This window comes from Vanacampus margaritifer, chromosome 7 (genome assembly GCF_051991255.1).
Source record: "Vanacampus margaritifer isolate UIUO_Vmar chromosome 7, RoL_Vmar_1.0, whole genome shotgun sequence".
Taxonomy (NCBI): domain Eukaryota; kingdom Metazoa; phylum Chordata; class Actinopteri; order Syngnathiformes; family Syngnathidae; genus Vanacampus; species Vanacampus margaritifer.
The window spans coordinates 8,450,982-8,471,091 of record NC_135438.1 but is presented as its reverse complement, the minus strand read 5'-3'; the positions used below and the strand labels follow the sequence as shown (position 1 = coordinate 8,471,091).

Here is a 20,110-nt window from a genome sequence, read left to right as displayed (position 1 = left end):
TGTGTAAAGTGGTTGAGATAAAAATCTGTTGTGAATTGATACTATCAGAATGGCTTGACTATTGCCTGTGTTGTTGTCATTATGTTTCTATTGCTTTTATTTGCTTATTCTTAATGGGAAAAAAAATCCCAAATCACTATTAGTAAATGCTAGATGTTTCCCAAATTGAAAAAAAAAATGCTGTTCATGTGCATCACTTACCCTCCAGATCCACCATCATCATTTCCTGCTTGTTCTTGAGCTTGCCCAGGTTCTTTGCTTTCTCTTCCTCTTCTGTTAGCATGACGGTAGCTTCGTTGATCCGGTCCTCCAGCAGCTTCTTCTCCTATCAGGTACAAACAAAGCATTATTTAGACTTGGCCTTTCCTAATTGTTTTGCTGTTTGCTTTGACTTATTTAGTATTAAAAAGCCCCCTACCATAAATGTCCCATTAAAGATGTAAGCACACGTATTAGGACCACTCACCTTGTGGAACTTTGTATTTTGGTCCTCGAGCAACACAATGTCTTCTTCTAACTTCTTGATCTTTGCCTCAGCTGTCACCTTGTCGAGCTGAAGCTTCTGCCGTGCGGCTTCCTCCTCATCGAGCTGCTCCTCGAGATCCTGCGCAGAAGACGACATGAAGATCAGCACCAATTCAGCCACAAGCTTTCAAGGCTCATCCCTCACAAAAACAACCAAACCTGAATGTGCGACTGCATCTTCTTCTTCTCGTTCTGCAGACTCTGATTCCTCTCCTCTTCTTCCTCCACCCGAGACTCCAGGTCATGGAGGATCTCCTCGAGTTCTTGCTTCCTGTTGGCCAGACGAGCTCTCATCTCTTCGGCCTCTGCGAACAGCTCCGTTTCTGCTTGGAGCTGCTCTGCTAGAATGGTCTTCTCCTCCACGAGCTGCCCAGGGCAAGGATGTTGAGTTTCTCGCTATTAAAAATGTATATGCTAGAATTTTTTTTAGCTTTTGTTCAAAGCAAACATCATGTCAACCTGTTGGTGTTTCCTCTCCATATCCACAAGCTCATTTTCCACCATCAGCTGTCTCTCCTTCACCTTGACCAGCTCCTCATCTTTGGCTTGCATCTCCTCCTCCTGTCTGGTGACCTGCAGAAGAGGCTTAACCTGATAGGGGACAAAAGAAGCTGGTGTAAAATGTAGTGTTCCCAAGTACAACAGTGTTATAGTTGTAAGATGCAGGTGTGGGTTTTCTCGCCTTGGTAAAGAGCCTCCACCACTGCCAGTGTCGCAGCTTCAAGTAAGCAGCACAGTTCCTCTGGAGAACCTTCAGGGCGCTTAGCTGTTGCTGTTTCTTAGCAAAGGCCCTAGAAGAAAAACAAGTTAAATTAACATGTACTGTATCATTCATGCTGGTACCGTTTACCTTTAAAAATCACTTAGAGAGTACTTAGAGAGCATTAGTCATTAGAGCATACCATTAGTCACCTGTAAAAATCAATGAGTGAGCGGCTATGACACCGGATCTTAAGAGGGGGTAAAGTTTCATCTAGATCGAATGGAGGCGGAGTATAATGAGATTTAATAATGCTAAACATTAGCTTATGTTTGACAGACATAATAATTTGGAAATTGTTTTTGTTCCCTTAGAAAGAAAAATATATGCTAACAATAAACTCTTACATTTAACGTGTGCGGCATTTTCATACTCCATACACTCTAAGAAGTTTTATCAAGATGAAAATAAAAGGCTCGCATATGCATATTTAACGTCTCACATTTAATAGTGATTACGTTATTGGTGTTGATAATGTAATATAATATCACATGACATTACCTTTAATTTAAAAGTGTACCACACACATAAGAGATGACATTACGCTACTCACTTGCGTGCCAAGTATCCACGGCACACAGACTGGAAGTAAATGATGATGTCGGTGATCTTCAGATCACGCTCCTCCTCCAAGTGAGCCAGTACGCCAGTTCTGAAGAAGATCTTACTCTGCCCGATGCGAAACAGGTTGGGGTCCAGCTCAAGGGCTCGAATCTGGCAAAGGAACGCAGAAAATTGTTACGGTGTCATCACAGTCTAATAATTACAACCAGTTTAACACACATTACCATTCTCTCACAGGCCTGTTTCCCGTCCATGAAGCCCTTGGGGATAGCATTGGGAGTGAGGATCTCATATCTGATAGCAGAAAAGAATACAAAAGTCAAGTAAAAATGGTATTACCAGTGTAGTGTGATTGTATGTCACCTCTGTCTGAACTCCTGGAAGACAATGCGGTTGGGGAAGCCCTGTCTGCAGATACGGATCCCCTCCAGTACACCATTACACCTCAACTGGTCCAGAACCAAGTGAGGCTCTAGTTTACCTGCCTAGAAGAGGAAATAAAATCAAGCGAGAAAGCGACCACAACCTCTAACTATTTATGAAACTGTGTTTGTGCCAAATGAAATGATCCAAAAAACATGACAGAAAACATATTTTGACTCGCCTAAATACTAAAAAGTATTGCAGATTTCAAATATGCATTTACTCGTTTTTCGTGGTTGGGGATGATACAGCGGACAAAGTTGGGGTTGGTGTTCCTCAGCGTGGCCATGAGCTTGGTGAGTGACTCCTTGTATAGCTGACCCACTGTCCTGAACATGCCCTTCTTCGTTTTGTAGGTGGCGCCGAAGGCTGTCTCGTTCATGCCTGCCACCTGGTCCAGGCCCACTATACGATCCACTGGTGGGCGCAGATGAGAAGAACTGGTTAGAAGCTTGTGACTTGACAGAGTAAAGGGAGCAACGGTGACTGATGTGGTGATGTAGAGTAGTTACAACAAGGCCCGATGCAGATGGATGGCAGGAACACTACATGTGACCGGAAGACAGCAGCAGGCACACAAACTGGCATCCTATGTCTTGCATTAACTCTCACTTCTGCACTATTTCATAACATTCACTTTCGCTTTTTGTAAGCCTGCAGTAATTAATTGATTCATACTGTAAATTGCTTATCAATGAACTCACAATGACTCAGGGTTAAAACATTAATATGAAAGAAATCCCCAGACACCCTGCATAAACAGAATAGGGGGTGACAAAGCAATCTGATTGGACACTTCATACAGTAAGTGCCAAAAAGGTCTCTTTTTCCCCAAATTTTTTTTTATAATTAGACTGTTAAAATATTAAGCATTTAACTAGCGCTCTTTAGAGTTGCATAATATTGATTTCATCATAATCATCATTATCTCAATACACCTGGATGGAAGTCAGGGCTGTGCAGAATTGTCAACTTTAGTACTCCACAATGACATTTAGAGCATGGCATTTTTTGGGCGTGAGGAGGAGGCAAAGCAGTTCACAGCGAAAAGGCCAAGTGTGCTTAATAATAAATAGGCCATCACCTCAACTGATTTAAATGATCTCTCATTTCTCAATCTGCAGCTTTGGAAAGTGAGGTAGAACCAGTAAAGAGGAAAAAGCCAAGACTCAAGTAGGATTTTGAACAACTTTTCAGCCCTCAGTATTACACTGAAAAAGAGCGTTGAATTATTCCACCACAGATGAAGAGGTACATCCATGCATTTTTTATGCTGCTTAACCTCATTAGGGTTGCAGGTGTGCTGGAGAAACACTACAAATTCCCACCACTTACAGTAGAACCCACTGCTGTGGTGGTCTTGAGTTGTGCAACATCTAGTGTGAAGTGCACTTGACTTTCAGCATGCAGTCAAAGTCTGAAAGATTCAAAATGCTCAACTTTGGGTTTATGTGGAGTTTGAACAGACGTATGAAGTGATCTATTTGCTAATGTGAGCTGCAGTATTCGAACTCTGCCTCAAAAGCATTTCATTTAACTTTTTTTTAAAAAAGCAAACAATTAACGTCAACAGTACATAGCTGTGAAATTCGTAGTGTTTTGTCTCGATCACATGACAACAAATATCACCCATCTAGTCAATCTACAGTATATAAACTCAGCAGGGCATACCAATTGTATAAAGCTTCCCAAAATGACACATCAACTCACTTGTGACCTAACATTGGGTGAATTTTGGTCACAAAGACTTTAATGCATTGCAGCAATGCAATGTGTGCCGGCTGTGTGAACACGCCAACACTCAGCTCATCGCCAACACAAACACCACGAACGGCATCTGGTTTCAATTGACTGCTACTAGGGATAAGGCGGGGAAATCAATGTTATTAAATGTTACCTCAATAGAGACCTTGATTTACTTCATTTATTGTTACCACACTATGGAAGCAGGGACACAACATACCAAAAAAAAAAAACTGTACACCTTAAAAGATTGTTTAAAAATACAACAATTACAAGACCTATATGAGCGCATAAAGCACGCTAGTTCCACTAAAGGCAGCTAGCTATACACTAGCCTAGCTCAGAGCTTATTGCTACTGCTTATGGCCAAGACATGGAGCCATGCAGCCTGAAAGCAAATGGCGACATTGTCTGAAGCATGACACATAGATCCATCAGATCTGGGCTAAAATGTACTGACAGGCTGTCACGTCAACCTGCTTTATTTGTCGCTTGAGCGTATTGGTATCATATTTGCAACTACTATTTTGGCCCAGGTCTGCTATGACACTACAATTCACCTGCTGGCTCATCCAGACTAGTGACATTGTCATAGAATGAAGCCCTTTGAATGGTCTGAATCTCTATAACACAGAGACAAAGAGGGGAGGAGGTATGTTAAAGAAGTCATAGAAATCAGCTCAGTGAGGCAGACCCAGCCGCTGGTAGCTGGTGTAAGTGAAGCGCTTAAAAGGTGAATTGTTTAGATGATCTTGAAATGACTCACCATCTTTCCACAGCTCCGCTACAAATTTGTCAGTGGACTGATGCAGAAGTGTGGCCACGTTGTCATTGAGGGGGTCCATGTTCTTCATTAACCACTCATCTGCCTTGTAGTCCACCTGAGGAAGGAGACCATAGTATTGTGTCAAAACTGATGGCGTATTTAACAAAAATATAAACACATCTATATCGCCCTGAAAGTGATTAGATACATGGCATCTAGTTCATGATGTACCCCACCTATTGCCCAAGATCAGCTGGGCTCCATATAACCTATGACACTATTGAGGTTTAAAAAAAAAAAAAGGAGGAAAAAAAGGCTTGAATTAATAGATGGTAAGTATTGTTGACATGCTTCAGGTAACTCAAATGTTTAGAATAAGACAGTCAAGTGTATATAGGAAACCGGCAGACATTTTTGACATTGCCAGGAAAGATTTCGGATGGCTATCATGCACAGATTGTACTTAACTCTTCAGTTCACAGCAGATCATTTATTTTGTGCATACCTAATATTGAACATTTGGCAATGTGGCTCTGCGCTTCTGCATTCTTTCCACCCACCGCACAAAATTGCAAATCTTTGCGGTTTTCAATGATAGTTGTGTAAGACGCAGTCCCTGTAATGTTAAGCAGATGTCCTCCTCAGCAGGTCTTTCTCTGTGTGATAGAGGCTGTGTTCTATTGCATAACGCCACAAGCAGTAATTCTATCTCAATTTCTACCACAGGAGAAATCTTTCCACTTGTAGATAATCATGGAGGAAAAGAAATACTTAAGGTCCTACACAGTATCACTAAAATAAGTCTGTCCCTCAACAAATAGAAATGCTCCAAAAACACGTTAAATGTATCTAACGTACCTTTCCAGCATAGTGGATGATGCAGAAATCGGCTTTATCTTTGAGCTGGCGCGGTTTCTGGAACTTTGTGTGTGTTCCCTGTTCCTGGATCAGCTTGTCCACAAAGGTCTTGTCTGTGGCCTTGGGGAACCAGCACTCCTCATCCAGCAGAGCTAACACCCCTGGAGGGTTTGCCTGGAGGAAGAGCAACAGTACTTCAAGGGCTCACATTACAATTTTTAGCATTACAGAACCGACATGAGAATTTCATTTCACTACTGACCGGCCTCTCAATGAGGTCGATGCAGGGCTGCAGGTCAAGGCCGAAGTCAATGAAGCTCCACTCGATTCCCTCCCTCTGGTACTCTTCCTGCTCAAGAATGAACATGGTGTGGTTGAAGAGCTGCTGCAGCTTCTCGTTGGTATAGTTGATGCAGAGCTGCTCAAAAGAGTTGAGCTGTTAAGAAAAGGGAAGAGAGAAACCATTAGCATTTATTTAACACATAATTGGACAAAACACTTTGCCCCAAATGAGCCAGACATCCATTGTGCAACAATGAAAAGAGTCAAACCTGAAAGATCTCAAAACCAGCAATGTCCAAGATGCCGATAAAAGAGGCCCCCTGTCTTTTGGTCCTGTCCAGAGCTTTGTTAATGCGATGGACCAGCCAACGGAAGAGACGCTCGTATGTTGCTTTAGCTAGGGCCTCTACAGCAAAGTCAGCCTGGTACAAGGACCAAAGTGGTGAAACAGTACAACAACTAGTGATTTATTATATTACCAGTATTTTGTAATACACTTTATGGCAAATAAAAATTTAGTTTACAACAAAATAAAGAGGACTATTATGGTGAAAGTGAAAAGGCCAATATGGGGCCGTCTGGATGTTAAAGTTGCGTTGTACCCTGGAACATGAACATGGAAGCACACAGATTTGAAGAGCGCTAATTGCCATTAAAGATGGCGTCCCCACGTCACGTTAATGTAATCTTTAATAGTACGCAGGGAGCTCGTTTACAACATGAGTTAGGTTCCTGCACCTCAATTCATGTTTATGCCCCTCAGTGGGTGTTGCTGTTTTGGTTGGCAAAGAATAAAAGTTCAAATACGGCATGTTTGTAAAACTCACTATTTTTACAAGAACAATTGACCAATTTTTTTTTCAAATACTGGACATTTAGTGGTGCTATAATAAAGAAACCAGCATCTACAGAACACCAACCTGCTCTTTGGTTTGGGCTTTTTGGACATAGTCTCTTCCCACTTTGATCCTTGGTGAGAGGATGGCCCTGGTGAACTCCATGACATTCATGCCCAACAGGTGACACAGCTTCTGAGCAGCTGAGAAATTAAGTAAAAAAATTTATATATATATATATATATATATTTTTTAAACTAACAAACAGAAATCATGGCTCTTCTGCAGTACTCTTTGACACATTGACATATAATAACAAAGATGTCAATCTATTTATGATTTAAATTGTTTTTCCTGAAATTGTGTGACAGATTTCTCCATTTGTCTTAAAAATAATGGAACATTCTGGAGCTCATGGAAAGACCCAACAATCTGTCTAGATCAGACAGCAAGCCTCTTCTAGAAATAACATTTCCTAGTCCTGGGTCCCGCTAGTCACATTTGGGAATATTTTGCCAAGCTGCAGAATTGGCACTCATGACTCAGTCTCCCACTATCGCTTCTTCTCCCGCTTAAAGGGGCAGCTAGGCACCACCACATGTGGAGGAACTGGGCCCCATTTCCTCTGAGGTGTAAATCTTCAGAACGATGTGCGGTAATAGTAGGCTGACAAGGTTCAGGGAAAGAGAGTGTAAAAATCCACATCCTACTTCTTTCTCCACACAGATCACAATGTAAAGGATGGTGAAAAAGGGGGAGAATATACGTGGAGTGGAAGAGAAGGGAGCTTCTAGGTACAAGGTTACACATCAGATGTGTGTCAGTTTATGTATACCTTTGAAATAATTTAATTTGATTGATGACATTATACAGTACTTGTTTGAGGGCAAATTCTGAAGACTCTGAACTGATTCGTGCTTCAATTCCCAGCTGTTTTCTTATTTGTATGTATAATGTATTTCAATGCCTATAATATTTGACAAGTGTTAAGGTAAAATAAAGGCAAATAATAATAAAATGCTCTGTTTCAAATAATGTGGTTTTGAACACGTGTTCAATGTGGTTAATGGAAAACAAACATTATAAAACCCAACAAAAAAAGTTTCACTTGAAGCACCTTAATGTTTGACTGCAGGAGTAAAAAATATGTTCATAATTAGCACAGTAATTGGGATTTGGATTGAATGAATGCAGATACGAAACCAGTGTATCTAATCTACAATGAACCCTTGATATTTGGAGAAATATTTTACCTGTATTATCAGGCATGGAGGCCTGGTCTGTGTTCCTTTCCTTCTTAAAGATAATGTTCCCAAACTGAAGAACCGAGGACACCACTTTCAACATGGCTGGGAAAATGAGAATCCAGGAGAAAGAGACACTTTAAGCAAACGCCAGAACTGTGTGGCAGATGTGCTCAACTCTAAGCTTCAATGTTGCTCTATATTTAAACTGTCACATCATTAAATTGTTCATGTCTCCATTGACTGTCTTTTTCATCATGGTCACCACCACTCTAACCAATAGAAACATACCCAGAATCTCCTCGTGGGCGAAGCTCATAATGTGCATGGCCTCCATTGTCTCATGGAAGTTGTCTTTATCCTGCTGGCCTGGGATGGGGATGTTGCCATTTGACAGGAATCTGTAGTTGTTAAATCCCTCCAAAAGCAGGTCAGCTATGGACATAAGAATACAACCATAAGCCTTCAGAAGCATGGACAAGAGGGGGCTGCCATAAACTGGCATGAGTTAGGTCTGGGCTCTCAACTTTGTCCACATCAAACTCATCCAAGCAAGCTGTTGTGGGCTTTGAAAAGAAAAGGGCCTTCTCCAAAATGTTAATTAAAAAAGTAACGCAAATTCTTGGTTAGATGATTGGGTGTAGCTGCTTTAGCCATAACATCAAGGAAGAGCCAGCCCAATGTCCTGCAGTGACAAAGGAGTAAAAGAAAGAGCATCCATGTTGCATACTCACATTTGAGGTGTTCTCCGGCTCCAGCCAACAGCTGGTAAAAAATGTGGAAGGTGCGTTCATCTTTGGCTTGGCGGATAGCTCTGGATTTCTCCAATAAATCTGACAGCCGATAGGTCAAGGAAAAAAAAAAAATCACGTTTAATTTCTTTCTAACAAGTATGATAATAAAAAAGGGATACATGTTTCAATGTTGGCTCCAACAATATATCCAGTGACATCAAAGTTGATGCGGATGAATTTCCCCTGCAATAGAAAATAGATGATTCAGGATGTGCTCAAGCCACACCACAGTACATTCATTAATTTTTAACACGCTGTTGACATCTAAACAGCGGAACTGTGTTATGCTGCAATAGGGGATAACAACCTGTTGAAATTTATAATTGACTCATCTTGCACTTACAAAACGTGATGAGTTGTCGTTTTTCACTGTTTTTGCGTTCCCAAATGATTCAAGAATGGGGTTGGCCTGTAAAAGCTGACGTTCCAGTTCACCCTGTGGGGGGGGGGGGATAAGGAGTGTTACAGTAATTGTTTGTCAACACTTTACAATTTAACAACAAGCACAAATAATTAGAAAGTAATTGTGTGTCATTGATATTACAAGTTAAAAATAAAAGTTCCATGCAGACAGATAGCAAACATCTGGAGCTCATGTGTTTAATACAGACCAGACAGACAGTGACAACGTGTAAGTAGACAAAACAAAGCTGGATAGATTATGACAGCAGTAAGAAAAAAAAGACAAACACTAAGTGCACACCGTAGCATACTGCATTCTGCATATACTGTATACATATGTGAGCTAACTCGACTTTTAACTAAAGTCAAAGCATAATTCGACTTTTGGCATAAAATTGAGATAAAATGAAATTGAATTGAAAATTAACTACAATTTAAAATTAAAATAAAATATTCATCAAACTGACTGTAAAAATTTTGCATTTTAAATTCATGACTATTCATAATTGCTGATTTTTGGTGGCAGTTGTTTTCATTCCTTAGCAATTGCTTCTTTCTCAAAGAAGGATTTTAAAAAACAAACCTTGAGAAAAAAACTACTTTGGCCTTTTTAAAGTTTTTTTTTTCTTGTGAGCTATCTGCACTGCTTATCTAGTATGTAGCAAATGGATTAGATAAATGTCAAGAGGCTATCTTGGGAAATGTTTTTTCTGACGCTCTCAGAGACAAAAGATTTTTTTTTCCATGAACAGGCAGTCAAACTGGATACTTTTGAGAAGCTAAATAAATAAATATATCATTTGTGCAGCTGTTAAAACATGTGGCTCATTTACTGTTTCCATCTAAAGCCACATTGTGAGCTAAATCTTAACCAGAGAATCCCCCAAAAAATGCTGAGGGAGAGACATTTTTTTCTTGGGAATATTTTTGCCAAATTTCAAGAATAGCTTCAGAAGCGCAAAGGGGCCATTTTTCCACAAAGGGGAACACTGAGGGATCAGCATTCAGGCATGTGATGTCAGACTTCATGCTTTTTAATTGAGTCTTTGAGCAGCTGGACTGAAGTGTGTGGCACTGACTAAAAGTCCAGTTATTTGTTTTTATTTAAACACACAATAATCATGTGGTGCAGATTGGGATTTTGAATTGGAAACCTCCACTCAAATGTGTGTTGTTTGTCTTTTGGCACACAAAAAAACACACAAAAAATAGAAGCCGATTATAAAGCCCAGAGGGGGTCCACTTTAGCTGACCCACATATCTGACGCAATGGGAGTTAGTAGTGTGTCTGACTATGGCCAGCCTCCACAAGTGACTCCAATTGTTGCACAGCTGCTGCTGAAATGTACAGCCACTCTTTCTGAGGCCCTCTAATTATTGGATCATTTTCCGCATATCGCTGCCTTAGCTACAACTTTGAGTCTCCCCCGCAACACAGGCATTTTTGGCAGGCCGCGTAGAAGACTGGACAGATTGAGAAGAGTCAAAGAGGATCAGTCAAACTGCTCCACTAAATCTTTCCAGTTGAGGATGTTTACTCAGTGGTAAAACATCTGCTCTAGGTCATAAAAAATGTTCACTTGTCTCAAGAGCAAGTAACAATGTTGCTTACCATTTTGGTTACTAAAATGACCTGACTTCAAGTCTTGAACAAAGAGAGTCCCTATTTTTTTTTTTTAACAAGAGTTTCGTTCTTATTACAGCCACATAACACAAATTTGTATGCCAGTCAGAACCAGCCAATGGATTGTGTATTATTAACTTTCATATGCTAACATAATATTGCAAATCCTAATTAACGTAAATGTAAATCTGCCAAACATTTCCAGGCCATAAAACAAATAAAAAACAGCAAAGCAATAACTGAGCGTGCATTCTTGTACTGCTTGACCACATATTCTTACACCACTGGGCAAACTATTTGCGCCAAATATTTGCGTAAATATGAAAAATATTATAAAAGGCACTAACTAGGTGATTACATCCCTTAAATGACAAGTTAAATGTAAAATGCAAAGTATTGAACAAATAGCAGGTAATACATTTGTAAGAACTTTATACAGTGGTGCCTTGAGATACGAGTTATCCAACTTAGCAATTTTATACTTCGACTGTACAGCTAAGGCTATGCTGAAAATAAAAGACAACCATTGAAAGTGAATGGATGTGGATGAACATCTAACCTAAGAGCATATAACTGTATGAAAGTGTTAATAGTCTTTCTATGAGCAAAATGTGGATGGAAGCAGAGTAGGTACACCCCCCCCCCCCACCCCCCAAAAAAAACACTTTGTATTGTAAGTAAGGTGAGTCAGGTGAAAAGCTACATTCTACTCACATAAAAGAGGGCTCCGTTCTGTAGGACATGAGGGGATTCAAGTGTTATTATCATGAGAAGTCAATAATTACATTAATGTCATGATGTAAAAAAAAAAAAAAAACGTAAGAATTTAAGAATCCAAACGTAGCCGACAGTGAAAATAATAACAGCGGACCTTTGTAATGGTTCTCTATAAACTGAATTATTGCTATTGTTTCGGCCGGTCGGGTAAGCGTTTGTATTGTTATTATGAAAAAATGGAAAAGGAACCAATAAAGTACCTTAAAACCTAATGTGTGCTAACTGTATTAAAAAAACAAAAACAAAAAACGACACGTAAATAACTTTACATAATGTCACAATCACATAGACAACATGTACGTGAAACACAACTATGGAATTTTGAAAGTACATGCCATCTTACAAAAGAGTATTCACAACTGCATTTTGCGTCTGACAGTAAAATACAATAAATTCCACGTTTCAAGGATGTCAAAATTGTCTTCAATGCTTGTTTTAATTTTGACTGGATTGTTTTCCATCAACTAACTATTGACTGGTGAATAAGATTGTATTGCGTGCACATAAATGAAATAAAGCATATAATGAAAAATTGAGACTTGCCTGGAGCTTCACTGGTTTAGGAGATTCTGGCTGTTTGTTACAAATGAACAAATTGCAAAGTGTTAGATCGCACGCACAGATATGCTTTCCAAAGTCATGGAAGATAACTCATTGGCAAACAGAAAACCCAAATGGCTGCCATTTATTTATATGGACATCAATACTCCGGTTAAATTGTTCCGTTTCTTTGATAGAATATTGTTCAAATAATACTCACAGGAATGTTGTGATCTTTCCTCCCTTTGTGGGAGGAGGCAACATGTGCCAGGTACTGGATGACCTTCTTTGTGTTCTCCGTCTTGCCAGCTCCAGACTCACCACTTAGACAGAAGAACATAAGGCTGTAACACAAGCTGTGGGGAAACTGTCCTGAAATGAACTACAAATGCATCCCATCTACATCTCTGCCCCCCAAAAAAATTCCAACAGGAAAGGGACAGCTGTACATATTCTTAGGCCCTTTCAGACTGAAGTTAAACTGCTCAAAACCACACAAGGCTGCACAGGACCAGCACGCGTGTTTCTATAAATTTGCTGCATTGGTCTCGCTTAGCAAGATGTGGGTTTGTAAATGTCGAGCTTGCATTTTGCTGCTCCCTTTGCGGTGTTGCAAACAAACAAAAACCAGAGGGATAAAATCCTTTAAAGTCCTGTAAGCCCTTAAAAAAATAGAATTGAGGGACACTTTAGATTTAAAGCCCGTCTGGGGTTTTACCGTAACTGCAAATTTGCGCATGCCAAGAATGCACAAAATAGTTTCGGACTCTTAAGGGTGAGTGAGTGTGAGTCAATGCAAACACGGTTAAAAGCACATGTAATGGTGGAGGGATTGATGCCAATGTAACACTTGTTGAAGGTAAAAGTGCTGGGTGTGACATTTCACATGTAATCACATCTTGTATGTAATGTACATTTGTACAAAAAACAAACAAACAAACACCTCCTTAATATGGGTGGGCACATAATGTGACTATGTACAGCTCTGAAACATAAAATATACCAAAATACATGTATATAGATGATGAGATGACATTATTAATGTCTGATGCAAAATACTGCAACTACAGTCTGTTTGCAGCCAATGAAAAAATGGAATTACAAAATAAGTCGACCACATCTATTTTAAGAGAAGAGCTGTGGCATGGTTCATGTCTTGATAACTTTGGAATTTTCTTCATTCTTGTCATCTGCACACTCTTGTTAGTAGAAAAGCCAGATGATTATATGACAAAAATGTTTTTCTTTCAAGTAACAAAGGTCTGGTCAGTGTCACAGGGACCTAGAGCAACATTCTTGACTTTGCAAAACTGGCTGCTCCACTAAGAAGAACAAATTATATGCCTGTTACTTTCAAACTCATGTGCGTTCATGTGTGTAATTGTTCCAGTTTTATTCCGCAACATAAATTGTATGAACAGCAGCAGACTACACGGCCTGTAGACTCACGTGCACAGAATGGATTGGTCCTCTCGATCTGTGGGAAACAACAAAGAGAAAGAAACAAGGATAAGTCAATCTCAGTCTGTCCTTGACACAGTCTTCAGTGGCTCTTTGACTGACAGCATAAACAATTACAGGAGCCTGAGTAAAGTGTAACCAACAGTTCTCAGAAGTGAGGGATATTACTTTTTTTTTTTTTTACAATTGCTTTAAATATATACAGTATATTAAAAAACAAAAACAAAACAAAGCTCCACAGGTCTTTGCTGAAATGTCCAAACCGAAGCACTGTAGTGGGAGTGTGAAGTCAAATGAGGGCAAAAGTGATAAGACGACTTAAATGTTAAGTGTCCCAAAGACGTATTTATACGTTTTTGTGTGTGTGTGTGTTTTTTTTAAATGCTTGAGCATACAGCAGGCTTTGATGCAGCCTTTGATGCGTCATCAGTGAGTGACTTCAGTGAAGGAATACCAGTAAGTTATTGGTTAAACAATTAGAGAAGCACAGATTGCTGGAAACAAGAGAGAGGTGGAAGGGGATTTCATTGGCTGGCACTTATTTTAACCGGGAATATTTTGAATAACACTTTCACCAACTGTCTTGAGTATATGTCAACTTATTGCGTTGCTGAAGCATTGTCAGCTTGAGGTGAAGTGCTGACTATGTGGAAAGATACGAGGACACAGCTGGAGGAATCATCAGGGGCAATCTGGATTTCCTGGCATTGACTAGGAACTTCCTGCAGTTAAATTCTGTGACAAGGGTGTGCGGCTACACACACACACACACACACACACACACCTATGTCAGAGTTTGCAAAGAAAATACATCTGTGCATGCTGGAGGTACAGTGGATATAAAAATTCATACACACATTGTTAAAAATGCCAAGTTTTTGTGGTATGAAAAATTAGACCAAGATAATTCCAGGGGGGTTTTCATGCCATTAATCTGATATACTACCTACTCATTTTGAAAACCATTTTAATGTTTTCAAGAGTGGAAGTAAAAAAATAAAACAAAATTGAAATGTGGTTGCACAAGTGTGCACATCCTCTTAAAACATGGCTGTGGGTGTCTTCATAACAGAGTCAGAACGACACCTGACTAATTGGTCAATTCGAACTAGGTTTGAAGTTTCATACTTAACACACATTTTGGGATCTGTGAGAAAGAGAAATATAAGTTTCGATTTTAAGAATCAAGTCTACGCTTAACACAATCCTTAGAAAGGAAAGACATACCATTTCAACAAGCCTCTTTATTCATGTTGCTATCTGAAGCAACACACCAACAGCACTCAGCTGCTCTTTATCAGTTTGAATGCAGGCACAGTGGAAAGATAGGATCCTGTCTCTTCACTTCCATATGCTAACACTTCCATTACCATTATATATCAAGGCCACAGACAATCTCGGAATCTTTGCAAATCGGTAAAGAAACAAATACTCATCCACAATGTTCCCTATAATCATACTTAATGCTCATAAGGTGAGTTTGTGGGCTGCACATGACTAGAGGAGATTGTGGCAGTTTCACATGACTTTACCGAGGTTACAACGTTGACATTTCCCCTCCAAGATATAAAAGCCACGAGTAACACAAGGTAAAAACGGAGAATGTTATCAATACAAGAGATAACAGACAATTTTGTTAAATCACAACGATAGTAAAATGTCTGTACAAAAAAATACAAAGACTACAGTGCATACACTGACTTAACAGACTGTACAAAAAGACACCCGTGTCTAGTCATTCTTAATGGATCTCTTAAGAGCAGAAAATGAGCTAAGTGATAAATGGACTAACCTTATAAAGCTTTCTACACCATATGGTACTCAAAGTGCTTTACATACAATGCGTCACATTCACCCAAGTTTAACAAAATTTTAACACACTGGCTGAAAATTAAGGCATCAAACTGTAGCAATACTTCTAGACCAAAATTATGTATACACTTTAAAAAAAACAACAATCAAATAACCATATGTGGACATTGGACAAAAACGTATTGAGTTTCTTTATATGGCAACAGACAATAGTTAGTTAGGTACTGCTAATTTTTTGTCATTCTTTGAGTCTTATATGGCTGTGGTGTGTGTTTTGAGATTGTTTATTAAATGCTTGAACACCATATTATAATAAGTCCTACTGAAAGTTTAACTCATTCACTGCCAATGACGACTATAGATGTCAAAAATTGATTTGAACTATTTCTATTAGTTTAATCTTTTTTTTCCACTTTTGTTAACAAGAGTATGAAAACCTAGAAAAAAATGTATTGTACACTTAGAACAGATATAAAATTTGTGATTAACTAGTGAAGTTATGTGATTAAAAATGTATTGTACATTTAGAACAGATATAAAATTTGTGATTAATCGTGAGTTAACTATTGAAGTCATGCGATTAATTAAAATTAAAAAATGTAATCGCCTGATGCCCCTAATTAAAAAAGAAAAGAAAATATTATTTAAAAATTAGGGGTATTAATCACAAATTTTATATCTGTTCTAAATGTACAATATTTTTTTTCTAGGTTTTCATACTCTTATTAACAAAAGTGGAAAAAATGTGAAACTAATAAAAATAGTTCAAATGAATTTTTGACGTCTATAGCCGTCAATGGCAGTGAATGAGTTAAATGTCATTAACCATACCATTGTAATACGGCTTCCACATATCAGGAAACACTTATTACTGGAAAGAAGCAACTAGACCATTCAAATTGACATGGATGTCAACAGTGTTGTCAACGTTAGAGTGGTGAATCGATTAAAATAATTTCCTTCAGGAACAAAATGACGAAGAGCACTGGTGTCAGTAGAGCACAGGTGGGCAATCTCGGTCTTCGAGGGCCGGAGTCCTGCAGGTTTTGGAGGTTTCTTACTTCCAACACAAGCTGATTCCAATCAACAGGATCATTATCAGGCTTATGCAGAGCTTGCTGATGAGCTGATCATATATCATCTGTGTTAGAGAAGGGCAACATGCAAAACCTGCAGGACTCCGGCCCTCGATGCCCACCTCTGCAGTAGAGTTTGGCCTGGCGTGTGTCAGCCACAGTTTTACAAATGGAAACATATGCAGTAGAGATCCTCAGTATTTGCTTTCCAATCTGGAACATATTTGAGGACACGGCTATGAAATCTGATCGGGAGATAAACTGCACGAGGAACTTCTCCAATAATATCTTTAATTTCAATCAAGATATTCATGCAAAATGAAGAAAAGGAACTCTACTTAATAAATATATCTGTTCTATAACAAATCCCTTCTGACAGCCAGTAAAGTAGCCAAGAGCTGACTGGAGTAGAGAAAATGGAAACATTTGTGACTGATGAGGTGAAGATGAAGACATACTTGGGGTTTAACTGGTTCCAATGCCTCCTTGCCACTCTCAGCAGATCTAGCAACCAGAGTGGCAAAAAAAAAAGAGGTGCACTACAGAAAAAAATATATTGGTTGTTAAATTGATTAACCAGATTGGTTCTTAAGTAATTGGACATTTGAAATTATTGTAAATAAAAACAAAATTTCCAACACTGTAATGTGAATGGAATACGTGCACCAGGTCCATGAGGTACTCCCAGTGATCTGCATTTTAGTGTCTGGTTAATTTCCTACTCTAATAAACAGTGGGTAAATAAACGAACAGAAAAATTTGAGTGCATCAACTGGCAGACAAATGAGTAAACATAATGTGTGGGATCATTTTAAGTTCCAGAAAATAGTGGCTGGCTCAAATGAACAACTACGCTAGCAGCAATGTCACTATGTTGTCATGTACTTGAGAGTTCAACACAACAAGAGAAGAATACTTTGTGTCAAGATGAAGGTGAGGGCTTGTCAGAAGGGAAGGAAATGACATGTTCCATTAAAACAGCAAAGCTATATTATTTGTGACTAAAACCCGTCTACCTTTAACAAGACAATTTGACTCTTGGGTTGCCCCATTCCAATCACATCTTGTTCCAGCTAGTTTCGAGCAACAGCACTATAGCTGCATGGGTTAATACCAGTCACTGCTCTAGAGCTATTGCTGTATATTTGAGAAATGTGGTGAATCCCATAAATTTCCTGCACCGTGTCTAGTAACGTGTACTAACGGACGGGTTTGGGTTATTAGTTTAAAGGGCCATAAGAGTTTTTACTGTGAGCTAGAATTGCTAGCAGGTGAAGCAAAAGCCTTCTCTTAGTGTATAGTCTGTTATTAGAAACATTCCCAAGCTTTTTATCAGACATTCTTGGCTGCGTAAATTACGCAATACAGTGTTCAGTGTCATGAACAACACTTAGCACCCGATTAACCGCTTTTGTTAATAGAAGTCATACTTTTGTATTTTGAGAAAAAGCCTGTCTCGGAATGGATGTCAAGGAGCCATACATTTGGTAAATAATAAAACACTCACTGATCTATGGCGATAAGGTTCCACTACCCGATCGAAGGACTGCTTGTCCTTGTTGGGAGCCCATAATTGATGACATGGCATCTTTCAACATCTTTTTATTATTCATAAAGAGTCATATAGCGAGAACCATATTAAAAGAAAAAAAAATCAGTGCACTGATCAACAACAGAAGTGCATTAAGTTTACCAGTCTGCTTAGACACTCTATTTATTTGAGTCAACACCCCATTAAACAGCGCATCAGAGCGTTGGTGGGCAAAACAGCCATGTTGAGGTAATTAATGGATGCCTGCGAGACTCAGACATCCCTTAACCAACAACAAGATGCTGTTATTTGTTAACAGCTCGAAATGTAATGCATTGTTGAGAACTTGAGATCGCGTCTAAACACAATCATACGAATTGATATAATAACAGAAATACTGGAATGACAACTGGAACTGAAATCTTCCGACTTCTGTACTTTGACAAGCCTATTATGTGAATTAAAAATGGCAACGTCAATAAAATTGTAGGTCGGTCAGATTCCAAAATGTGTCAATATTTACTACAATGTGCTGCTTTTAATGGCTTCATCATCAACTCACTTGTGTTTTGTTATCAAAATTAATAATCGCTAATATTATAATGTTAATCAGTTTGTTGAGATGCTCAGGGCCACCGCACAGAGCAGCTGGCATCCACTAATCTCCAACCTACAAACCTCTTTTTCTAAACACAACAATGGGAAATGAGTTAGAATGGTGGCGCGTTACAGTGTCTCTCTCCTTCCTTCCTCCCATTATGAATTATGACATTTGTGCAGGGTGTGCACTAATATCGAGAGCATACAATATTTGCTTTGTGCTTCTTGAAAACCTAATATTAAGAGGCGGGGCCTAGAAGAAACAATCGTGACATCACTAATGATATGAATGCAAATCCTAATCCAAGATTCTGAAGACACAAGATTCAGAAACAGGAAGCCTCCAGTACGTACAAAAGCGAGCCTCAGTGACAAAAATGCCACTAGCATGACGCTTCTTCCATTTGATATTAAATATGCTGTCGTAATGTTGCCAAAATTAACGGTTTTGCTAGAACTTCCGACATTGCAGAGCAGCTGCATGACCATAGCTTTGAAGGTGGAGGAGTTACCCCAGCTATCGTAAACACTTCCAACAGCTTCTACCGCCATTGAAGTGAAGCAGCGTGTGGATAAATGGCTGCTTTTGTAACATGCAACGGGATTCAGCGTGATTGACGGGATTGCCTACCAAACCGCCTCTTTTTTCACGTGAAAGAATGTGTAATAATTCTAATACATTGTCTGTTGCTTCATGGGAGTTTTCTCTTTGGTGCTACTGGCTCTGGTTTCACTTTCAACAGTGTAAACATACCTGCAGTTGACTGTATGTGTTTCTGACCGAACAAACCTGAAGCAATCCCAAATGACTGATTAGTAAACTAGCTCCTCCCTGTTCACCACAATAACGTCAGTGTAAAAACTACAGTGTGCACCGGAAGGCTACTGAAGCCACTAAGAGGAAGAAAAAAAACATCCAAACTTTGTGACCTGAAAAAATAATTTATCAATTAAATTGATTAATCGGAAGCTCTTATGTTAAACTGGTCAATAGAAAATGTGTTGCTTATACTGCTAATTTGGAACAGGCGTCAAAGTATAAAAATAGATCATGCTGTGTGACAGGGCTGTCCAGTTTGTCACCACCATCACTTGTAAGCCATCTCCGTCGCACAAAGGGCCTATTGTCGAGCACAATGGGGTCACCCTCTGTGTTCTTGATGGTCTGAGCCCAGTCGGTCAGAGAGTCGGGAAGTTTGCCAACTACAAGGATGCTTGATGATGCAATTCAGTGTAAAGGACTTCAGTCACAAGTTTTGGGCTGATGGGATACAATCAACAAAGCTATTTTTAGTCACCATGAAAGATAAAGACAAACTAAGGAACCGATCAAGTAGTCTGGGGTCTAGTAGTTGCAGTCCTTTGTCCGCACTGATCAGTACCGTGTATGCATAGGCTGAGCAGTGAACACACAAAGGATAATACAGCCGCCATTGAAAACCAGCAACCATTAATCATGAGAAAGCGATATTCCCCGTCTTAAGGCTGAACC

General features: G+C 39.3%; 1 protein-coding gene across 5 annotated transcripts in view; it reads right to left on the bottom strand.

Annotated features, from left to right (window-relative positions):
• Nucleotides 1-20,110, bottom strand: part of LOC144054589 (myosin-10) — a 38,562-nt gene that overhangs the window by 11,329 nt on the left and 7,123 nt on the right. For 2 of the 5 annotated variants that reach the window (XM_077569710.1, XM_077569712.1), the window contains exons 4-26: nt 13,588-13,615; nt 12,359-12,461; nt 12,142-12,171; nt 11,536-11,553; nt 9,139-9,231; nt 8,915-8,978; nt 8,736-8,834; nt 8,293-8,436; nt 8,011-8,106; nt 6,842-6,960; nt 6,191-6,343; nt 5,902-6,075; nt 5,640-5,813; nt 4,782-4,896; nt 2,496-2,689; nt 2,213-2,334; nt 2,074-2,143; nt 1,839-1,999; nt 1,208-1,316; nt 985-1,116; nt 685-891; nt 467-604; nt 202-325 (exon numbers count right to left, since the gene is read on the bottom strand). In XM_077569710.1, the coding sequence (XP_077425836.1) occupies nt 202-325; nt 467-604; nt 685-891; nt 985-1,116; nt 1,208-1,316; nt 1,839-1,999; nt 2,074-2,143; nt 2,213-2,334; nt 2,496-2,689; nt 4,782-4,896; nt 5,640-5,813; nt 5,902-6,075; nt 6,191-6,343; nt 6,842-6,960; nt 8,011-8,106; nt 8,293-8,436; nt 8,736-8,834; nt 8,915-8,978; nt 9,139-9,231; nt 11,536-11,553; nt 12,142-12,171; nt 12,359-12,461; nt 13,588-13,615 (2,667 nt within the window). Of the gene's footprint in view, nt 1-201; nt 326-466; nt 605-684; nt 892-984; nt 1,117-1,207; nt 1,317-1,838; nt 2,000-2,073; nt 2,144-2,212; nt 2,335-2,495; nt 2,690-4,575; nt 4,639-4,781; nt 4,897-5,639; nt 5,814-5,901; nt 6,076-6,190; nt 6,344-6,841; nt 6,961-8,010; nt 8,107-8,292; nt 8,437-8,735; nt 8,835-8,914; nt 8,979-9,138; nt 9,232-11,535; nt 11,554-12,141; nt 12,172-12,358; nt 12,462-13,587; nt 13,616-20,110 lie in introns of all 5 variants that reach the window. The other 3 variants (XM_077569708.1, XM_077569709.1, XM_077569711.1) reach the window with 3 other exon arrangements.